This window comes from Protomyctophum bolini (assembly GCF_963924005.1).
Source record: "Protomyctophum bolini genome assembly, chromosome: 15".
Taxonomy (NCBI): domain Eukaryota; kingdom Metazoa; phylum Chordata; class Actinopteri; order Myctophiformes; family Myctophidae; genus Protomyctophum; species Protomyctophum bolini.
This window is the reverse complement of record NC_137876.1, coordinates 5,465,932-5,488,982: the sequence shown is the minus strand read 5'-3', so window position 1 is coordinate 5,488,982 and position 23,051 is coordinate 5,465,932. Positions and strand designations below refer to the sequence as shown.

General features: G+C 43.6%; 1 protein-coding gene across 1 annotated transcript in view; it reads right to left on the bottom strand.

The window, feature by feature from the left end:
• Positions 1-23,051, bottom strand: part of LOC308330117 (actin-histidine N-methyltransferase-like) — a 49,728-nt gene that overhangs the window by 25,432 nt on the left and 1,245 nt on the right. Inside the window, 6 exon segments of the mRNA XM_080784814.1 lie at positions 6,691-6,762; positions 7,679-7,863; positions 10,409-10,481; positions 11,794-11,942; positions 13,505-13,597; positions 14,590-14,783. Of these exon segments, the coding sequence (XP_080640940.1) occupies positions 6,691-6,762; positions 7,679-7,863; positions 10,409-10,481; positions 11,794-11,942; positions 13,505-13,597; positions 14,590-14,695 (678 nt within the window). The 5' untranslated portion in view covers positions 14,696-14,783.

Here is a 23,051-nt window from a genome sequence, read left to right as displayed (position 1 = left end):
AGGTGAAAAGTGAGTAGGTGCCCCCCACACCCCCCAACACACAGACACAGACACACACACACACACACACACACACACACACACACACACACACACACCTGCAGCTTGAGCTCTTGATGCATTAGCATCACCAGACAAGGGTCATCCATCATGTGCCACTGTGGAGTGTGTGTGTGTGTGTGTGTGTGTGTGTTGCCACGTGGCTGCATATGAGAGAGAGAGAGAGAGAGAGAGAGAGACGAAGGCATGCATAGCCTAAGTGGTAGAAGTGCATGTACTGTATGTGTGTGCATGTGCACGCGTGCGTGCGTGCGTGTGTTCGAGAAAGCGTGAACAAAGTGGTGACACAAAAAAAAAAAAAAAAAGAAGTACAGTGAGGGTCCCGTAAATCAATTAGCCGACAGGGCCCTGACACGGTACAAATTCTCCTGGGTATTATGCCTCAGCGAGGCCCGCTAATTGGCTAAGTGCAGGTGGCCGGCGTGCCGGGCCTATTTTAGTTTTAGTCATAGTCTCTTGAAGAATAGTTTACATTTAGTTTTAAAGTCACCTTTTAGTCACTTGGAATGCGTTAGCGTTAAGTCTAGTTTTGGGTCGAGTAAATATACGATTTTAGTCGACTAAATATACTGTTGATTTAGTCGACTCAAAGTTCAGTACGTAAAATAAAGTGCTAGGCTATAGAGCTCAAAGTTCAGTACGTAATAAAGTGCTAGGCTATAGAGCTCAAAGTTCAGTACGTCATAAAGTACTAGGCTATAGAGCTCAAAGTTCAGTACGTAATAAAGTGCTAGGCTATAGAGCTCAAAGTTCAGTACGTCATAAAGTACTAGGCTATAGAGCTCAAAGTTCAGTACGTAATAAAGTACTAGGCTATAGAGCTCAAAGTTCAGTACGTCATAAAGTACTATAGGCTATAGAGCTCAAAGTTCAGTACGTAATAAAGTACTATAGGCTATAGAGCTCAAAGTTCAGTACGTAATAAAGTACTAGGCTATAGAGCTCAAAGTTCTCAAAACGTTTTGAAGACGACGAGGAGCCCCAAGTTGACGTGCATTTGGCCGCTTGTGTCTCTGGAGGAAACACTGCTGCTTTTTTACCTGCATTAACACCTGCAGTACAGCCAGCAGCACACAGAGGGGGGAAAAACCCCAATGGCGCTGCCCTGCAGAGGGGGCGAGAATAAGAGGGAGGCTCCATACATCCAACCGGACACCCACCCACCCCACATACACTTCCATTCCGACAGTCAAGTTATGAGTCGAGAGGACGGGGTGCAGATTGTGTGTGTGTGTGTGTGTGTGTGTGTGAATGCAGAAAGGTGCAGGGGTTGTGGTCTAGTCTAGTCTAGGCTATCGTCCCGTTCACAGTACATTTATACCTGGGTGCGCGGCGTGCACCGAAAACCGGACGATCCACAAGCTCACACCGAGCTTATTATGTCTCCATTGCATCTCGTCTATCTGCATGCAACATACAGTACATCCACATGCGTGTGCGTGTGTGTGCGTGTGTGTCTGTGTGCGTCAGCCTGCGTGCGTCCCTGCTCATACGATGAACAAAGGGAGGAGTGGACAGAGTGGGAGATTGGGAGGGGAGGGGAGGTGTGGGGCGTTGGGTTGAGGGGGTTGTGGTGGGGTGGTTCCTGCGTCTGTCTGTCTGTCTGTCTCTCTCTGCTCTACATGTGTGGAGGAGGAGAGGAGAGGAGAGGAGCGGAGCGGAAGGTACAATCAGGTCAATTCAATTCAAAGCCAATGCGACAAGCTAATTTTCCTGCCCGGTCATCTGAGGCCCGCCTCCGAGGCGGAGAGGGGAGGGGAGGGAGGGTGGAGAGAAGAGGGGGGGGGGGAGAGAGAGAGAGAGAGAGAGGGGTTGACATTGACAGTAGTCATTACACTGCCCCCGCCACAAAAAAAAAGAAGAAAAAGGGGGAAAAAGAACGATAGAGGGGGAGGTAGGGTGTGATGGAGGGGGGGGGGGTTAGAGATAAGAAAATAAAAGGGGGAGAGAGGGGGCCAGAAGGAGGGAGGGAGAGATGCAAAGGTGAGGAGGAGGAGGAGGAGGAGGAGGAGGAGGGAGAGACACGGACGGCAGAGGAAGGACAGAACAGAGAGATGGAGAGGAGGAGGAGGAGGAGGAGGGGGGAGACGGGGGTGAAATGGAAGGGGAGATGTAGCGAAGACGTGGGGACAGGACACTGACACACACACACACACACACTTCTCAAGCCAAGCGCAGAGGAGAGCTCAAAGGAATGAAGGGGGGCGGGGGGGGGGAGGGGGGGCTTAACCTGTCACACGTTTCGCCGTTCAACTCCGGCGCCACTCGGTCATGCGAACGAAGGTTTCATCTGGGTATATAATATAATACCTCTCTGTTGTGTTACCCAGTGACTCTAACGAAGGTTTCATCTGGCTATATAATACCTCTCTGTTGTGTTACCCATGTGACTCTAACGAAGGTTTCATCTGGGTATATATAATACCTCTGTTGTGTTACCCAGTGCATCTTAAAGGGGATTGTGACATAAAACAAAATAGTTTTTGTAATTCTTCTTACATTTTTTTTGGTTTTGTTTTCTGAGCTCAATTGCACCCAAAAAAACGTGAACTTTTAACATTCAGTAGATGTTCTGTGGTTCTGGGGGGTTTCTGGCTCAAACAAGTGCTCAGATTTTCCTGCTGTTTGTGATGTCACAGCCTGCAAAATCACATGTATGTCAGCAGATGTTCTCATGGTTTTGCTTTTGTTTTCATTGCAGCTTCCAAAAGGCTTCCAAACCCCCAGACCGCAGAAAATCCACTGAATGTTCAAAGTTCAAGTTAAGGTTATTTTGGTGTAATTGAGGTTATATAACCTAATAGAAAAATAAAAAGATAAATGAAAATGAATGTCATGAAACCTTTGACCATGCAGAGGACCCGACCCCCATTGAACATAATGTTGTAGTACCAGGGGATTTCAATACAGCAACGCATTGATACACAACAAAATACTGTGCAATTTGTACTTTTGGACACTTAACCCATTCTGACCTGAGATCTGATTCATACGCGGTTTCCACTGGACACACACTGGTCTGATTAACCCATTCTGACCTGAGATCAGATTCTAAAAATGTCTGTCGTTCTTCGATTTTTCAAAAATAGCAGACCTACAAGCTCGTAGCGCGCCACTCGGTGCCGTGCTATGAGCTTGTAGATCTGCTATTTTTCAATAGCTAAAGCATAAGTAGTGGTTTGTCAACCACTACTGTACTGTATCTCACCAATATTAAAATCAGTGTTGGCTTCAGAGAACCCACCACCACTGCCACCTTGTGGACGTCCATTGACAAGACAATGATCGGGAGGTAAAAAATACCCTTTTCAGAAATTCTAAGAGAGACTTGATCCTTGACTTGAGACAAATAAACATTTAATAAATGGAAATACTGTTTGTCCAACATATTCGGCTGAAAACTGACGAAAGTGGTATAGAGGTGACAAATTAATATTCACATACTACCAGTAAGTGGTAAATGGTGCATTTATATAGCGCCTTTATCCAAGGCGCTTTACAAAGACTGTGGCATTACATTCACACATACATTCACACACACCGATGAAAACCATGCGAGCATCTGGAGCAATCAGGGGTTCAGACTAGAGTCTTGCTCAAGGACACTTTGAAAGGCACTGACTCTGGGGGAGCCCACAGGGTTCGAACTAGGAACCTTGCGGTTCCCATCCGGCCACTCTACCCCCGAGCCACCGCCACCGCCGCCCGCGCCAGTACCAGTACCATCTAGAGCAGTGGTTCCCAAAGTGAGGGAGTTTCAGGGGGTCCCCTCCCAGCTAAATGATAGATATGAACCAAATGGACCCTTATGGGTCTGCAACTCAAGAGTGTACAAATGTAACCAAATGTACCCCAACAGGTCCATTTGGTTCCATTTGTACACTTGGTTAAATCCATATTGATCTTACAATATAAATTGGGGTCCCAGAGCCATTCAACGGGGGTCCGTAGACTAATACGCATGTCAAACTGGGGGTCCTTGAAATTAAGATGGTTGAGAAGCACCGCTAGAGCCATAGAATTCTTCTCTCATGGGGGTCCCTGGCATATATTTTTCAAAATGGGGGGTCCGCACACCGCAGACTAATACATGTCCATGTGGGGGTCCTTGACATGAACAAGTTTGGGAACCAGTGATCTGGAGCGGGGGTTCTTAAAACCTTTTCAGGCAGTGAAAGAAAATAATCATATTTGAACTGGAGACCCTCAGACCCCCCCCCCCCCCCCCCCACCCTGACAAGCACTTGGAATTGTAGGAGTTTGAGGCATTTAATGTAGTCGTTTGACCGGGTTCCAAAGTTATTGCAACACGCTATTTTCAAAATGTTTGGCTCATTCTTATATTATTTGACAGTTATGGCCAATGTTTGACCCGTTTCAAAAGTATAGTTTGTTGATATGTTTTTATGTAGTAATTTCCTTTCTTTTTTCTTTTTTTTTGCATTGTTTAAAGTCCATAAATTGTCACTTTACTCTACCGTCATGTCTGGGAGGAGGAGCACCCAAAAAGATAAATCATGTGGAGCAGTGTTGATTTCGTCGACTAAAACTAAGACAATTTTTTTTTTCGTCGACTACCTTTTTTTCACTGATGATAACTAAATGGAAACCACATGAAAACTAAGCTATGGTGACTAAAACTAAGACTAAATATACTGACAATTTCGTCAACAAATAAAAACTAGACTAAAATGTTAGGAAGGGACTATAGTGGACAAGAGATCCACTATAAGTCAGTTAGCACTCGGTTGCATGCTGAAAATAGCAGATCTACAAATGGTCTTTGTAGTGTACAGTCTTTGTATTGAGTTTGTGCTTGAAATGTACTGCAATTCTGCAAACTGTTAATACATATTTCAATCAATCAATCAATGGTGACTCATACAAATCTATGAGTCACCATTTGACTGTTGATTGATTAGATATGCATACATGTCCAACTACAATCAACAATCACAACACCAGAGCGAGCTCCACAAATCACCTTCAACACAGATTTGGTACCCAAAAAAAAGGGTTTCAATTTGTTCTCCTGCTATGCCACAATAATATCAAATGCCCTACCAACAGCCATGAAGAAATGTGAATACCCGCTTTCAAAGTCGCTGTAAAAGAACACTTACAGATGGCCGCCAATTCTGAACTGGACTCCCCAGTAAAGTCAACCCGCCAGGACCGGCTCCGGCTCAAATGAGTCAATTGATTGCCATGACAACCCCAGCCTATGCTTGATTTGACAAATTAACTTGTTGTCCCACTACCTGGAAAGTCATGTTTTTTTGGGGGGGGGGGTTACATACGGTACAAGGTTTCCACCCAACAGCAAGGAGATGTGCAAGAAAATCAAGTGACACATGCCTTTGCACAGTGCAACACTAGTCCAATGTCTCCCCCTGCCGGTCAGGTTGCGGTACTGCACACGCACATGTTCCTCTGCCCCCCTCTGTGTGTCATTGCTGGCTTATCAGGGGGGAAAAGTGTGAAATTGAGTTCAAGAGGCCACTTTGCTGTTCACTCTCTCTCTCTCTCTCTCTCTCTCTCTCTCACCAAACGTCTTAACTTGATTTCTTTGGCCGGACATGACACCACGGCTGACAGGTAGGGGCGAGAGGCAAGGCACAGAGACGAGACAATAGAGAGAGAGGGGCAAGAGTGAAGACACAGACACCAGAGAGAGCGAGAGAGAGCGAAAGAGAGAGAGAGAGCAATCGCATCAAATAGCGTGGTCATGTCCAGTCGGAAAGCACACGGCACATCTCTCTCCGGTAATAAACCCGTACTTTTACCTGTGCCTGCCGACCAAGTACGCGTGTGAACGCGCTGTGCCCGAATCATCACTTATTACATTACATGAATAACGTGACATTTATCCCATTCTGACCTGAGATCAGATTCATACGAGGTTTCCACTGGACACACACTGGTCTGATTAACCCATTCTGACCTGAGATCAGATTCTAAAAATGTCAGTCGTTCTTCGATTTTTCAAAAATAGCAGACCTACAAGCTCGTATCGCGCCACTCGGTGGCGCGATATGAGCTTGTAGATCTGCTATTTTTCAATAGCTAAAGCATAACATGATGCTAACACCAAAATGGGTGCCAGGTCAGAATGGGTTATTTAGGCCCTACACCTCAAAAACACTACACTCTACAGCAGGTTGCGGACGCATGCACACGATCGACCCTTCTATTACTTTCAGTGCAGGACATGCCAGATTTGTAGCCTGAATTCAAAGTTCTCTATAAGGCAGCAGCGGTGGCCGAACGGTTTGCGGAGCGGTCTTGATATCGGAAGGTCGCTAGTTCGTATATCCCCGGACCGGCACGTTCAAATTACCACCGTTGAAGTGCCCTTATGGACAAGGCATTGAACCCCTACCATGAAATGTTCTGTGAGCAGGGCCTAGCTGTAAACAAGTTATTGAGCTTAGTCCAGTTACCCTGGGTAAACATAGTACCTTTCCTTTCCTTTGGTCTGCAACCAAGTAGTAGTAGTAGTAGTAAAAGTAGTAAAAATAAGAAAAAGGCCCCACACTCATAGCTGTGCGTGCGTGCGTGCGTGCGTGCGTGCGTGCGTGCGTGCGTGCGTGCGTGCGTGCGTGCGTGCGTGCGTGCGTGCCAACCCACCTGCACCACCTTGTAGAAGTAGGCGTACTGTCGCGCCGTGTTCTTGTACTGGCTCAACACGTCCTGCAGCACCTGTAGCGTGTAGCAGAGGGTGCTCACAATTAGTGCAATTATTTGACAAACATGCAAAAAATACATTATTATTATTATATTATTATCTCAAATAGTATCTAAAATTATGTCAATCGTTTGTTGAAATAAATGACCATACATTTTCAAACACACGTGACAACGTGTCACTTTGTGATGCGTCGCGAAGCCATTTCCACTATTTTGTACATTTTTTGGGGGGAAAATTAATAAAAAAATATTCAATGTCTTCTAACACCATGCGTAAAACACCAAAAGGGGTTCCCGTCCTAAATGGGTTAAGTTATTATGTCGTATGTGTGATTACGAAGTCTGAAAGGCAAACAAATTGTAACGTTCCATTCGTTCAATGGAGAAAAAGAACACGCACACAATTAAATCATTAATCGCAATTATCTGTGTGACAATTATTAATGGTCAGCTTAAGTTATTGGTCGTATGTGACCTGTGTGATTACGAAGTCTGAAAGGCAAACACATTGTAACGTTCCATTGAGGGAAAAAAACACACACACAATTAAATCATTAATCGCAATTATCTGTGTGACAATTAATGGTCAGCTTAACCCATTTAGACCTGAGGTCGATTCTACAAATGCCTTCTAAATCCTGACAGTTTAATGAAAAACCTATGATTCTATGTCAGTGGTTCTCAAAACATTTTCATGTCAAGGACCCCCAAAAATATGTGAAAAAAACAACTGAAAATATGGAGCAAAGATTTGAGTTAAAAACGTTTTAATATGTAAAGAAATTTGCACGTTTTCACGATTTTTCTAAAATAGCAGACCTGCTATTTTCCAATAGCTAAAGTATAACATAATGCTTAAAACACCAAAAGGGGTTCCCGCCCCTAAAATGTGTTAAACGGGTTGTAAGGGTGTTAACGGGGGCCCTACCTGCGTGCCCAGCAGGTGGCGCACCTCCTCCTCGTGGTAGTAGAGGGGCGTGCTGTACTCCAGCGGCAGGCTCTTGATGTAGGGCAGCCAATGGGAGGCCGGGTCGGCCCGCTCACACAGCAGGTGCAGCGCCAGCGTCACGTTGCCCATGGCCTGCAGAATCCTGTCCTGGCTGTACAGGGGACCTGGGGGTGGGGTGGGTGAGGGGCACATGGTTAGTGTGGTTCAGTGGTTCCAAAACTTTTTTATGTCAAGGACCCCCAAATAGAGCGCTGCAGTCCCTCCCCCTTTCAGAAAAACGAGTGGCCCAGGAAATGAAAACCCAATGCATTCTCCCATCGGCACTTCTTATTTAAAGACGGTTACGCCGCGGACAAAGCCAACTCGGATCGTGACAAATCATGACAATGAACACAATGTTTTGGGGCTGATCAAATAATTTATAAGACGAAAAACAAAACAAATAGTGTTGTCTCCTGACTTTCATTTCTTCTTTCTAATGATTTGATCGGCCCAAAACATTGTGTTCATTGTCATGATTTGTCACGATCCGAGTTGGCTTTGTCCGCGGCGTAACAGTCTTTAAATAAGTTAAATAAGAAGTGCCGATGGGAGAATGCATTGGGTTTTCATTTCCTGGGCCACTCGTTTTTCTGAAAGGGGGAGGGACTGCGGCGCTCTATTGACACTCATTAGCCCTCCCATTTGAAGAGATATTCCATGCAGGGACCCCCGTGAGCAGAAGATTATTTGTATGGCTCTAGCAGTGATTCTCAACCCATTTAGTTTCAAGGAGACCCCAGTATGACATGCAGTCGGCTACGGACCCCCATTTAATGGCATTTATATCTCTATCCGAGGCCCTGATTTATATTGTAAAATCAATGTCAATTTAACTCTGAGGGCTGTATTTTGCGTGTCTTAAGTACCAGGTCTTATTCCCTAACTTGAGTAAACTAAAGACCTGGAGGCGTGATCATTGCCATTTGGCTATTCTGAGTGGCCAAAGAGCATTGATCACGCCTCCAGGTCTTTAGTTTACTCAAGTTAGGGAATAAGACCTGGTACTTAAGACACGCAAAATACAGCCCTGAGAGTGTACAAAAAGGACCTGTTAGGGTCTGTTTGGTTCCATTTGTACACTCACAGAGTTACAGACTCACAGAGTTCTCAACCCCCTCCAAAAAATTAAAAATAAAATAAAAACAAATTGCAACTGAATGGCTGGATAATGAAAATTAAGAGTACACATAGTGCATGCATAAACTTTCCTTAATGATTATATCTGGTTTCAGTATTCATTCATGATATATTTCCGCTATTATTAAGGTTATCGTAGCGTTCAATTTGTATTGGGGACGGACTTCCCTGTTTGGGAATGGCTCGTAACTCGAAATCTAGGGAGCTCTCCTTGGTTTTCCACCAGAAGCGCATTAATGTTCCGTCTTCCTTTCTGACCTCGGCATGCATCTCGTTTTGGAATATAAACGCTTCTAGAGAGACTTTGGATGAATCGGCGTTGAGGCAAGAACGGAAGATTATGCCTCCCGGGATTTGGGGGGGAATGGAACGGAAGGCAGAGTAACATCTCCCATATCCGATGGCACTCTAGAGCCGTTATTTTTTGAAGAATTCCCCGGCAAAGGTTGTGTTTTAAGTGTCGCATTAACACAATCAGTCCCGGGATTCCTTCAAAATAACGAGCTCTGGGGTGCCGGGAAAGCATGGCCGCTTTTACTCCCCAAAATAAATATTTTGCTAGCTTACCTAGCTATCTACCTCTCGTTTCCATTATATTATATTATTTTATATCGCTAAATATTCCAAAGCGTTCATATTTTGAAGGAGAGGCGGATGAGAAGTCAGAAATGAAGCACTTAGTATATCCATCAGCAGATACGAGGCATTCTTTCTGCCGCGCAGAAAGAAGGTGAACGGGACGCTAATATGAGCGAAGCGTACGGTGGCCTTAAAGAGTCTCACAAAATATTATGCTCTGGCCTGATATCATTGAAGATGCGCTAGGAGGACGTGTCATTGCAACCCGTCGGTTGGATTTCCTAGGACGTCTTAACAGTTTGACTGGTTTAAACGCGTAACCCGCATTTTAATCAACCCGCCTTCACTGCCGAGATTGTTGTATTACCTTTAGAGCATACGCTGAATTATTTGGGCTTTTAATCCGCGAAAATCCAGCGAAAAAAGGTCCCTCAATTTGTTGTGATCCAATCGTACCATCCGCCATCTTGGTGCACCCGGAAGACGCAGAACAAGACCCGCCTCCATGAGGCGTTGTACCCCATTCATTTGCATTGGCCTCAATTTCCCAGAAGCCCTAGCAGCCCACAGCATGTGACGATTTCCGGTTTCGTCATCAAAACGAAACCATCTAGTCTCTTTCTCCGCGGCGAAGACAGAGTTTATTTTTATTTATTACAATACGGCGGATTAAACACATAAAACAAAAGGCGGGTATGTCGTATATCGCAGCGACAGTAACCTGGAGTATACCATTCCTGGCAGTAAAACTTTAACAAGAACCTGTTAAGACCTCAGACCAGATTCTACTAAATGTCTTCAGCGGTGGTCAAACTTTATGATGTCAAGGACCCGCCAGAATTATCTGCATTTGCCCTGCCGCCCCCTGTCACCCCCTGTCTCAAAATGTGTTTGGTTTAAGCACAAGCCTATAATAAGACCCTCTGCTTCAGTCAAGATAGCAATGCTCACCCAGGACAGAGTTCTTGGCTGACTCCACGGTCATCAGCATCTTCCTGGGGATCCACAGGAACAGCTCTTCTGCCTGTGCACACACACACACACACACACACACACACACACACACGCACACGCATTTGTATCAGTGTTGTTTTCTACCTTTTTTTCACTAACGACAACATACATGGAAACTAAGCTATGGTGACTAAAACTATGACTAAATATACTGTCGATTTAGTCAACAAATAAAAACTAGACTAAATGTTAGGAAGGGACTAGTGGACAAGAGATCCAGTATTTACACTTGGTTGCATGCTGAAAATATCCGATCTACAAGCACACAACACGTCGCAGCGCGATGCGTTGTGTGCTTGTAGATCGGCTATTTTCAGCAAGTGTAAAATCAGCCATTATGACGGCATCAAGGCCCGACAAAATACATTTTACTGTAGATTTAGTCGACACAAATCTTTTGATATTTAGTCGACTGAAACTAGACTAAACACTGAAACATTCCAGGTGACTAAAATGCGACTAAAACTAAATGAAAACGTTACAAGGGACTATGACTAAAACTAAAATAGAAATTTGCTGCCAAAAACAACACTGGTTTGCATGTAATATATTTGGGGGAACATCAATATTTTGGGACAGTGATTTCATGAATTCCATTCTTAGATGTCTTTGCCATTTACCATAGGCCGAGAAATAGCAGCTCGACATGTTGCGTCGGCTACTTTTCGGTGCACGACAACCTAGAGCCATTCATGCAGTGGTGAAGAGTGCAATCTAACTCAACCAATAAAAACCCTGAAAATGTCGAGAAATCTCGTCAATGTGTTAACACTCCGATCGGCATAAAACGGAGGTCTCCGTCCTATCAAATAACCCCACTCTTCGCCCAGGACGGAGGCTAATCACAGGACGGAACATTAACGATATCATAACCGAGCGCAGCACTCCACAGGCTGGGAGCGTCGATTGAGCCACATTCGATGTCATTTCCGATTGGGACGTACTCCAAAGTGGTCCCCCTTCATTTTAGTGGATGAGAGGAAAATAAATCATCAAACGTGAATAACTCTAGACCTAAACCAATCCGTCCAATTCTAACCAAAGATGTTTTTTGACGGACCGTCGCGGTCCCGTCGCTTGTCGCGTTAGAAGTAATCATACTTCCCGGTTGTTGTCGATCGCCCTCGGGGGTGTTTTGGCTACATCTAGCTACTTCAGCTACATCCAAGATGGCGCCTTAATTGTGCACCTCGAAATGTGCCCTGAAGAAACACATCGCTGGGCGTCCTCATTTAATGGTTACAAATACCCCCCACTCCCGGGTCGTTCTGGGTGTCAACTGCCCAGCGGGCTGACGTTCTCCCCGTGGTGGTTTGTCCCACCTTGATGTCCTTGGTGGCGCGGAGGCCGTAGCCCTCGTCTCCGAAGCAGGCGATCTCGAAGCCCTCGCAGGAGGCCCCGCAGTCCTGAGCCCAGGTCATCAGCTCTGGGAACGACTTCTCCCGGCTGCCCTCGAACTGCACCGAGATGCCTGGGCACAACACAACACGCACAGAGATAATTTTGAATTACCCTATTGTCGCACGTCCAAACATCAATCTTTCATCAAATTTAGAGGCCCTCATCTATGGAACTCCCTATAGATGCTTCACTTAAATCCTCATTATCCTTGCCAATATTCAAAAAACCATCTAAAGAAATATCTTATTTTTTCCTCTCTGTAGATAACATGTTTTACCTTGATGCGTTATATTTTCTTTTGTGTGTTTGTTGTTGTATTGTTTATTTCTGTTTTTTGTGCAGTCTGTGTTTTTATTTCGTTACTGCACAGCTGCCCCCCTTTGACAACTTGTAGATTTATGTACTGTTCTTTATGAACTTTTAATCTTTTAAACCTATGACCTCTTCCTTCAGGAAAGGATTCCATATAAGCCTTCTGGCTTCTTCCTTTCCTTGCATTGTATTTTTGTTTCTTTGATATGTTATTGTCTATTTTTTGTACTTTATGCTAAATAAATAAACCAAACTAAACCAAACCAGCTGGGGTTAACCATTACTTGGAAAAAATCATTTGCATGTTCTCCCTTTGACCCCTAGAGTAGGAGGTACCCTCACAAAAAAACATGCAGTAATCCTGGTCTCTAAACTGCCTCCCCCTGGCCAGCCGGGGCGCCTGATGGAGGGGAAAGGAACTGGTTGGAATAACGTGTTCCTTCCACACGCTACGACGTCCAACCAGGGAAACTCCCCCCTGTCAGGTGTAAAGGAGCAACTTGGACACTCAGGCATGAAGGAAGCATGAGTTCAAGTCCTTTGCTCTCCCCTTGTCCCCCATATATGGGGACTAGGTTGGTGGAGGGTGTGTAGAGCCCAGGATCACATTAGATCAGGGGTGCCCAAAAGGTAGATCACGATCTACCAGTAGATCACAAAGGCTGTGCAGGTAGATTACATGACATGCCCTTAAAGAATATTACATTTATTTAATTTTTTTAAATATAAAAACTATTTTTGGCATCTGCGTCTTGAATTAAGTTGACTTGATTGATTGACTGAAGAAAAAAAAGTGCCTGTCAGCTCCCATAAACCCATAATGCAATACTTTGTTTTCAAGAGTGTTCACAAAATGTCGGTAGGCCTATGTTACAAATGAAATGCAAAAAAAACCTCTACCTATTCCATTTCTCCCCTTCCCCATTCCAAGTGCTTTTGTCTTAAATATAATGCCAGCGCCGCGCTATTCCAAAGCCATTTTCAGCAATGGTATTATAATGTTTTCAGTGAGTAGATCTTGTTGAGCTGTTCATTTTGAAAGTAGCTCTCATGTCAAAAAAGAGCAGGCACCCCTGCATTAGATGATTGACACAGGGGTGAAAAATGGGTTACAAAATCGAGGGATAAAAATTATAAAAAATAAAAAATAAGCATCAACGCTGCAATTTAGAAATATAAGGATGGGGTGCCGTGATTCTCCACCACACCCCCCCACCCCGCCCCCCACACATACACACAACAACCCCTAAAACATGATCATGTGTGTGTGTGTGTGTGTGTGTGTGTGTGTGTGTGTGTGTGTGTGTGTGTGCTGCTCACCTTTCTGTTTTTTCCGGATCTTCTCAACCAGAGCTCGTATCTGGATGTACTCCTCCCACTCTTTGCCTCCGGGGGGTGCTGTGCTGCTGCATTCTACCAGGACACACACACACACAACAGATGAGAGATAAGCTGCATGTTTTTGAGTAGTGCTGGCCACTCCTATACGCAGCAATGTGTGTCTGTCTGTATGTGTCTGAGCACGGAAATAGCGTTTTATTTTTCTCATCACCAAGTCTCACTGTTGTTGCGCACGCACGCACGTGCACACACACTCGATGCATCGATTTCAGAGTCGATTCAGATTAGAAGTCGTCGAAAGTAAAAAAATATATATATATATACAAAACTAAAATCTAAATTTACTGTCAAAATCAACAGTGGCACGCATTCCAGGTGACTAAAATGTGACTAAAAACTAAATGAAAACTATTCAAAGAGACTATGACTAAAACTAAAATGTTCTGTCAAAATCAGGAATGCAACCTGGAATGCATGCCAACTGTTGGCATGCATTCCAGGTGACTAAAAACTAAATGAAAACTATTCAAGAAGGACTATGACTAAAACTTAAAATCTGCTGTCAAAAGCAACAGTGGCACACGTGCACTGTGGCCTCTTATCTGTCCATGTGTGTTTCAACCTACTCTGTAGGAGCTCAGAGATGAGGTTCATCATCTCTTTAACTCTTATCTGTCCATGTGTGTTTCAACCTACTCTGTAGGAGCTCAGAGATGAGGTTCATCATCTCTTTAACTCTTATCTGTCCATGTGTGTTTCAACCTACTCTGTAGGAGCTCAGAGATGAGGTTCATCATCTCTTTAACTCTTATCTGTCCATGTGTGTTTCAACCTACTCTGTAGGAGCTCAGAGATGAGGTTCATCATCTCTTTAACTCTTATCTGTCCATGTGTGTTTCAACCTACTCTGTAGGAGCTCAGAGATGAGGTTCATCATCTCTTTAACTCTGATCTGTCCGTGTGTGTTTCAACCTACTCTGTAGGAGCTCAGAGATGAGGTTCATGTGTGTTTCAACCTACTCTGTAGGAGCTCAGAGATGAGGTTCATGTGTGTTTCAACCTACTCTGTAGGAGCTCAGAGATGAGGTTCATCATCTCTTTGGGGGAGACGACGGCCGTGGCGCCCGTCCCCGATGACCTCTGAGTCTTCACTCGACTCTTCTTTCCCATGGCTGGGCTGGACGCTGGTGTGTGGATGGATGGATGGATGGATGGGTGGATGGATGGATGGATGGATGCAGCTGCAACACAACAGACCCTGTGGACGAGGACACAAGCACAACAGGGATGGGACGAAACTCGTTATTTATATCGGTGTGACCAAAGAACGCGCACAACAATCGTATGGGAGAGATTTAACCCATTCTGGATGGGAATTAACCCCTTTTTGGTGTTTTAACCCATTTAGGCCTGAGGTCAAAAACAAAAGTTCGCTCTGAAAGAATATATATTCAAAGATTTGTGCCGCATTTTCACGATTAAAAAAAAATAGCAGACCTACAAGCCACCGAGTGGTGCGCTATGAGCTTGTAGATCTGCTATTTTTCAATAGCTAAAGTATAACATAATCCTTAGTTAAAACGGCAGATCTACAAGCTCATAACGCAAATGTGTCGCAAATATTTGAATATATTTTCTTTCAGAGCGAATGTTTTTAACTCAAATCTTTGCTTCTGTGGGGTCGCCGGAACAACAGATTTTCAGATGGGGGGGGGGGGGGGGGTCCGTGGCCAAATACAGATAATTCTGACATAAATAAAGAGTTGAGCACCACTGACCTAGAAACATTATTATTTGTTTGTTATCATTATTCAGAAAACTTTTAGGATTTAGAAGCCATGTTTTTAGAATCGACCCCAACAGGTCTAAATGGGTTAAGCGATGGTACACGAGAAAGGGTGTTCTTTATCGTCATTAAAGCACGCATGCGATGCTGCAGGAGTTCTGAAAGACATCGCAGAAGTTCAGCAGTCGCAATTACACAACGGTTACCCTTAAAACTAAGATAATCGCTAAAACAATCATATTTTTTTTGAATGACAGATGTAGCCACTATGATCACAAATGTCATTTGTTTTAATTAGGTGTTCCTTAGCGCTCGTTTAAGCACGGCTAGAAAGCGGTTTCAACCAATCAGATTGCTTCCTCGCAACGACCTGTTGTATATAATATAATTTAATCGTGTAATTGTGTCACACACTACGAATTAGCTTTTGAGTTGCAAATCCGGCCCCACTTAAACCCTCTATACTTGATAAAAAAAAACAAGCTGTAAAGAAAGAATGCGTTTGGTTTCGGTATGCAATTATTTCACTCTACACAAATGGGCCTCATTAATGCCATTTCCATTTATTTTTCGTTTATGCAGTATGTGTACATCGCCACTAGAGGGAGCAAGAGACCATGAGACATCAATGTCCATAAAATAATACCATTAGTTAACCAAGTTAGGTGTTGAGAATTTAAAAAATGGCTTCTAAATCCTAACCCATGTTTCTAGATCAGTGGTGCTCAACATTTCATGTCAAGGACCCCAAAGATTATTCAGCCACCGACCCCCCCCCATCTGAAAATATGTTGTTCAGGGACCCCCCCCCCCCCCCCAGAAGCAAAGATTTGAGTTAAAAACATTCACTGTGAAAGAATATATATATATATATATATATATATATTTTTTTTTTTCAAAGATTTGCACCACATTTTTTTTACAACTTTTCAATTCAATTCAGTCTTCATTTCACAGTCACTGCACGCAACACAGTCTAATCAGTCACTGCACAGTCACTGCACAGTCTACACAGTCACTGCACGCAACATACAGTTTTCAGAAAACTGTTAGGATCAGGCAGTATTCAGGCTCATCCTCAGTTCTTCATTGGTTTGAACTTATAGGGCGTATAGGCTTAAGCCCAAACCACACACTTAACACACCAGTTGCAACCTCTTGCAACAATAGTCGCAACTCCTTGCAACAAAACATTTTTAAGGTCAACCACAACCAATGCATCTCCTTGCAACTGCCATTGGTGTATAATTGTAGCAATACTAGCAAGTAGTTGCATGTTGATGATTTTGCCATGCAACCACCGACGAGTTGCAGGGCAAATCATCAGTGTGGGTTTGGGCTTAACCCATTCTGACCCGAGATCAGATTCATACGAGGTTTCCACTGGACACACACTGGTCTGATTAACCCATTCTGACCTGAGATCAGATTCTAAAAAAAGTCAGTCGTTCTTCGATTTTTCAAAAATAGCAGACCTACAAGCTCATAGGGCGCCACTCGGTGGCGCGCTATGAGCTTGTAGATCTGCTATTTTTCAATACCTAAAGCATAACATGATGCTAACACCAAAAGGGGTTCCCGTTCAGAATGTGTTAAGAAACAAAAGAGAAACACTCAGACTGGGCTCTTTTATATCCATGTCAGGAAATGAATTGAGGGTGAGTAGTAGGGAGGGAACAGTTATCATACTGTATCAATCATTTGGCCATCAATCATCAATATAATAGAATAACAACAGCCTAGTTCCTGTGCTTTTGGCCTGTGGCTCTGACCAGTAATGCACACAATCAGCTAATATAATACAAAATGAACAGGAGTAATAGAAGTAGACCCAAATGCAACTTGGCATTTCTTTTCTGCTTTCATCCAGAGCAGACAGCGTTTTCCCAAACCGTTGTTCGAGACCCATTAAATATCCCCATTTGTTCATAAATATAACCAGTAAGACGCCTGAGGGCGAGAAGCATGCAGCCGCCTGGGTGACAGCAGACTGCTGGGCGAGTGCTGGCGCTCCATATATAGAGATCTAAGGGTGGCAGCGGGGGCATTGTCTTCGAGTGTACACTGCACAGGGTTTGAAGAGGGCCCAGGTAGGGCCGGGCCATAATTTTCGGGCGTGTTGAGAATGAGAACCCTAGTTTTCGTTGGCCTGCGAAAATGCACGATTTGCTAGTAAATGCGACCTGCAGTCGCAATACTAGTTTGGGTCCCAGGGAGACACAAATTCCTCTCTTGCTACCCAAATTCGTCTCTCGCTAAAAAGGTTTGGGAACCATCCAGAGGGAGGTTAAGGGCCGATCCATACTCCTATTTTACCGCTGTTTCGGCGCTGTAGTGCCAAAATGATTTTGGCTCGTCAGAAATTTTCAGTAGCACCGAAGAGACGACTTTAGGACGGTACCCGCCCCCCCCCCCCCCCGAACCTCAAATGACGTCACATTGTAGGCTCTACAGCGCCGAACCGACTTTTATTCGGCTCTAAAATAGGAGTATGAATCGGCCCTAAGCCCCATCTCTTTTGCACCGTCATAATGATGGCTCGAAATAGACACACACGTGTGTGAAAGTCTCGTTTGCATGGACCTTAGACCAGGGGCCAATTGAATTTATCCCCCTCCTGGTGTTAGCAGGAGGCCTAATGGTGATCTCTGGTGTCTCCCTCCCTTGTTCCCCTGCTGTGAATGGGATCGTATCTCAAATTATGCTATCCTTGTGGGGACATTTGACCCTCACAAGTATAGTGTAGTAATAAAAGTGAGCGAGCGGTGCGCACGCATGCGCACGCACACGCACACGCACACGCACACGCACACACACGCACACAATGTTTTTGAACAGTTTTTAACCGTAACCTGAAGCCGGAACTATGTCTACTAAGTCCACATCATCGTTTGCAAGTAGTGAGCAAGTATTTGCAGTTGCAAGGAGTTGCATTGGTGTGGACAGGCCTTTAAAACCCATTAAAACCAGGAAAGCAGCTGTGCCATTTTAGATTTCAGTTCGCAACATATGTTTAAAAACACTTGGGATTTAGAACAGTGCTTTATCGTTTTTGGGGGGGGGTCTTTCTTTGGCACGGAAAAGTTTGAGAACCTGCACTCACTGATTTAGGCATTTGTAGAATAGGCCTCAGGTGGACAGAGAAATGTCCACTCAGGAGGGAAAAGGGAAAAAAAACACAATACTTTGTTTGTGCTTGTCCTCTGCAATGTGCTGACACTTTACTTTACTCTTTTACTGGGTGAGCTAACCTCCTGACATTTTATTCTAGTGCTTGAGGAGGGGTTGGAGGAGTAGACAGCTGCACGCCGTGACATTCGGTGGCAGCATTTGTCACTTTCAGTCCCGCCACTCAGTCCGTCTGCTAGACGGACAGCTGGCCAATCGACACGCTGGCCTGTACTCTTACTTTTAAACCACTTTGACCTGGGAACGATTCTACAAATGTATTCTAAATCCTGACAGTTTTCGGGATTTTTTTCCCCCACAATTTAAAGAAAATAGCAGATCTACAAGCTCGTAGCGCGCCACCGAGTGGTGCCCTACGAGCTTGTAGATCTGCTATTTTTTAAATAGCTAAAGCATAACATAATGCTAACACCAAAAGGGGTTCCCCCGCCCAAAATGGGTTAAACCACTTGAACCCTAGAATCTCTTGTTGACAAAGACATGTCGTGTAGATCAGTGGTGTTTAACCAGTGGACTGGGGGACTGGGGGGCGGGTAGTGGGTACCGTCCTAAAGTCGGCTCTTCGGTGCTACTGAAAATTTATGACGAGCCGAAATCATTTCGGCACTACAGCGCCGAAACAGCGGTATAATAGGAGTATGAATCGGCCCTTAGTCCCTGGGTCAAAATGAGTGATGCACCGAATATTCGGCCGCAGACAATATTCGGCAGAAAATGGCTAAAAATGCATTTTCCGCCTATTCGGTTTCGGCCCCGAATAGGCCGAAAGTATATCACCGAATAGTGTATGCAATTAATGCATTCAAAAGAGCTGAATAAATGTTTCATGGACCCATAATAAATAGACTAGTGATTATTATTTAAGTTAAGTTTTGCCATAACCATTTTTCTTTTTCTTTTTGGGAACAAAATGCCTTAAATCATCCGATTGCCATCCAAGGCGTAAGAAGAAATGGCACCCTTTTCACATTGGCTTATTATAGCGCCACCAGGAGGCCACAACCTGACCTGCCCTGGTGGAGACCTGTGCCCCGAGGGGCACTTTTTCTAGTTGAGATTTGTTTTATTTATTGATTTTCTTTTTCCCATAAAGCAATGCTACCTTTACATCTGTGTGTTGGTTGAAAAAATATTGAACCAATGAAAAGTATTAAAGACCGCTTCGGACACAACCTCTTAACTCCATTGAACTCTCAAACTGCGTGCCAAAGCAGCTAACTCCACCACCTCTCCCCTTCTCATGCAAGTAATTGTATAAAGAATATATAAAGTCACAATACCAACTTTGATGAGGCAGTATTGCATTATTATTTTTTTATATATAATTTTTATCCCACGATTTTACAACCCATTTTTTCACCCAGTGTCAACGATCTATTGTAATCCTGGGCGCTACACTTCCTCTGCCAACCTGGGGGGGGGCAGCGGACTGACCTCATGCTTCCTTCTATGCATGAAGAGTCAAAGCTGCTTCTTTTCACTTGACGGGGGAGAGGTCGTAGCGCATGGAAGGAACACGTTATTCCAACCAGTTCCTTTCCCCTCCATCAGGCGCCCCGGCTGGCCAGGGGGAGGTAGTTTAGAGACCAGGATTACTGCATGTTTTTTGTGATCGGTACCTACCCTAGCCCCCTTTTTGAAACTTTATCCTTGCCACTCGCCCTACACACTTCCACTTGGTTTGAGCATAGATATATAAATCATAGACTGCACAGGATGGGAGGTGAATCCCAGTGCCGTCTCTATTATTTATATATCTATGCTCAAACCGAGTGGAAGTGTGTAGGGCGAGTAGCGAGGAGCTAGTTTAAAAAAGGGCCTAAGGGACACGAGGGGAGAACATGCAAACTCCACACAGAAAGGCTCTTTCGTCATCTTAATTTCTTGAAAATGTATTATTTTTTTTGTTTTACATTTAGCAACACAAATGTTACAAATAGTTCATGAGAAAGTTCGAGAACCACCGACTGCACTAAGTAAACAGGGTTTAAGTGGTTAAAGCCTGCAGGGGTTAGGCAATCAAGAGCTCACAAACTGCCGCATTTCAACCAATACCAATATCCACATTTCATCACACCTTTTGTGATAAACAGCAGGGATGCAACAGCAGGGATTGCAGCTGCTGCCCATTTCATACTCATACTAAAAGTTGCAATTATCTCCACCCACCTAGTCGTGGGACTTGAACCGAATAAAAACTAATTTGATTTTATACCCGTGCCTGAACATAAAGCAACATGGCCTCCTTATAGCTGTGGATACTCAGCTACTGTCAAATGGCTGTCCAATTCATTTTAGTTGTCATTGTGTTTTTGCTACGAGAGTGAGAGACTTCATGAGAGGTTTAAGTCAAGAACTTTGATGTTGTCGTTGATGTCGTGGTTTAAGACGCCCTGTGTGCTTCTTTTAACCTTTTAGCTGTTTAGGTGATCACAGAATGTTTTAATTGTTGTATTCTTTTATATATTTCTGCTTGTAGCACTTTGAGATTTGTTTCAAATGTAAAGTGCGTTATAAAATGTATTATTATTATTATTATTGTTGTCCGTTTAAAGCCACATTTTGAACGTAGTAATGTTCAGCAACTACAGACAAAAGACAAAAGAATATTGTCATGGACAAAATGAGAATAGCTGATCTCAATTATTGTGGAGGAAAATCGAGATTCATATTTTAGCAAGAATCGTATAGCACTAAATACATGACTTGTGACACTATATATGTGCTCTGAAATCGCCTTAATTTGACAGTGGACTCAATTTCAGAAGGTGGAATGTTAACCCATTTAGACCCGAGGACGATTCTACAAATGTCTTCTAAATCCTGACAGTTTTCATTTTCATCCCCCAGAATTATATGTAATTGACCACCGACCACCATCTAAAAAAAGAATATATATTCCTAATTTGTGACACATTTATGATTTTTCAAAAAAGATAGCAGATCTACAAGCTCGTAGCGTGGCACCCGGTGCCGAGCTATGAGATTGTAGATATGCTATTTTTCAATAGCTAAAGTAAAACATAATGCTTACAACACCAAAAGGGGTTCCCGTACTGAATGGGTTAAATAGAAATGTTGGTTAATGTATCACACACGAGTCAGTAGGTGATTGCAGACTGTCCTCGAGTTGAGTCGAGTACAGTACTTTGTACATGAGTACATGCTATTTACAGTATGTACTTACTTCACTTATTCAATGTAGGCAATGCCAAATGCCAATATATTCTACACAGCAACATCTCCGAAGAAAACTCATGCACAGCTATTGTAGTTGATGATAAAACTGACTTAATCCAGAATCCCGATACTACAAAACCACATGCACACAAACGCCTGAGTCCTTTTCAACCGAGGAAATATCCATGAATGATAAAAGCACTCGCCTGCAAATCAATGACACACTGTCTGCAATGTGTGCACAGTGAGTCAGCTACAACTTTTCAAACTACACAATTCTAACCAAGCCATCCTGAAACTGGAAAGTAGGCAATTAATTGAAGGTATATTGAAACTGAAATGTAGGTCGGACCAATAAACAACTTAATCTTGCTCATGTAGGTTAATTGAATAAGAAGCAGGTTTTTCTTTTCCATATACACACACACACACACACACACACACACACACACAGCGAGAACGTCAACCTACACACCACCAGGGTCTAAATAGAAGTGTAGGGAGGCCACCTGTAACAACCACACATGTTGCACCATTATATTGTAATGTATTAGCGAACTCTAACATACAGATGTAATAGTTCTCTGAAAATGTGGCGCAAATCTTTGAATATATATTCTTTCAGAGCGAACGTTTTGAACTCAAATCTTTGAATATAATATACTCTTTCAGAGCGAACGTTTTGAACTCAAATCTTTGAATATATACTCTTTCAGAGCGAACGTTTTTAACTCAAATCTTTGAATATATACTCTTTCAGAGCGAACGTTTTTAACTCAAATCTTTGAATATATACTCTTTCAGAGCGAACGTTTTTAACTGAAATCTTTGAATATATATTATTTCACAGCGAACGTTTTTAACTCAAATCTTTGCTTCTGGTTTCAGATTGGGGTCGGCGGCCAATTACATATATTTTTGAGGGTACTTGACATGAAAATGCTTGAGAACCACTGACATAGAAACATAGGTTTTTCAGAAAACGGTCAGGATTTAGAAGACATTTGTAGAATCGTTCTCAGGTCTAAATGGGCTAAGGGCCGATTCATACTCCTATTTTACCGCTGTAGTGGCGAAATGATTTTGGCTCGTCAGAAAATTCGACTTTAGGACGGTACCCGCCCCCCCGAACCTCAAATGACGTCATATTGTAGGCTCTACAGAGCCGAACAGACTTTTATTCTGCTCTAAAATAAGAGTATGAATCGCGCCTAAGCCAGTGGTTCCCAACCTTTTCATGCCGCAACCCCCCAAAAAAAATCATAATTAGTTGAACTGACTGTCCTGACAAGCACTTGGAATTGTAGGAGTTGTGGGGTGCGGCATTCAATTATGTTTTGACTCAGACCCACAGATACATTTTATATTGTG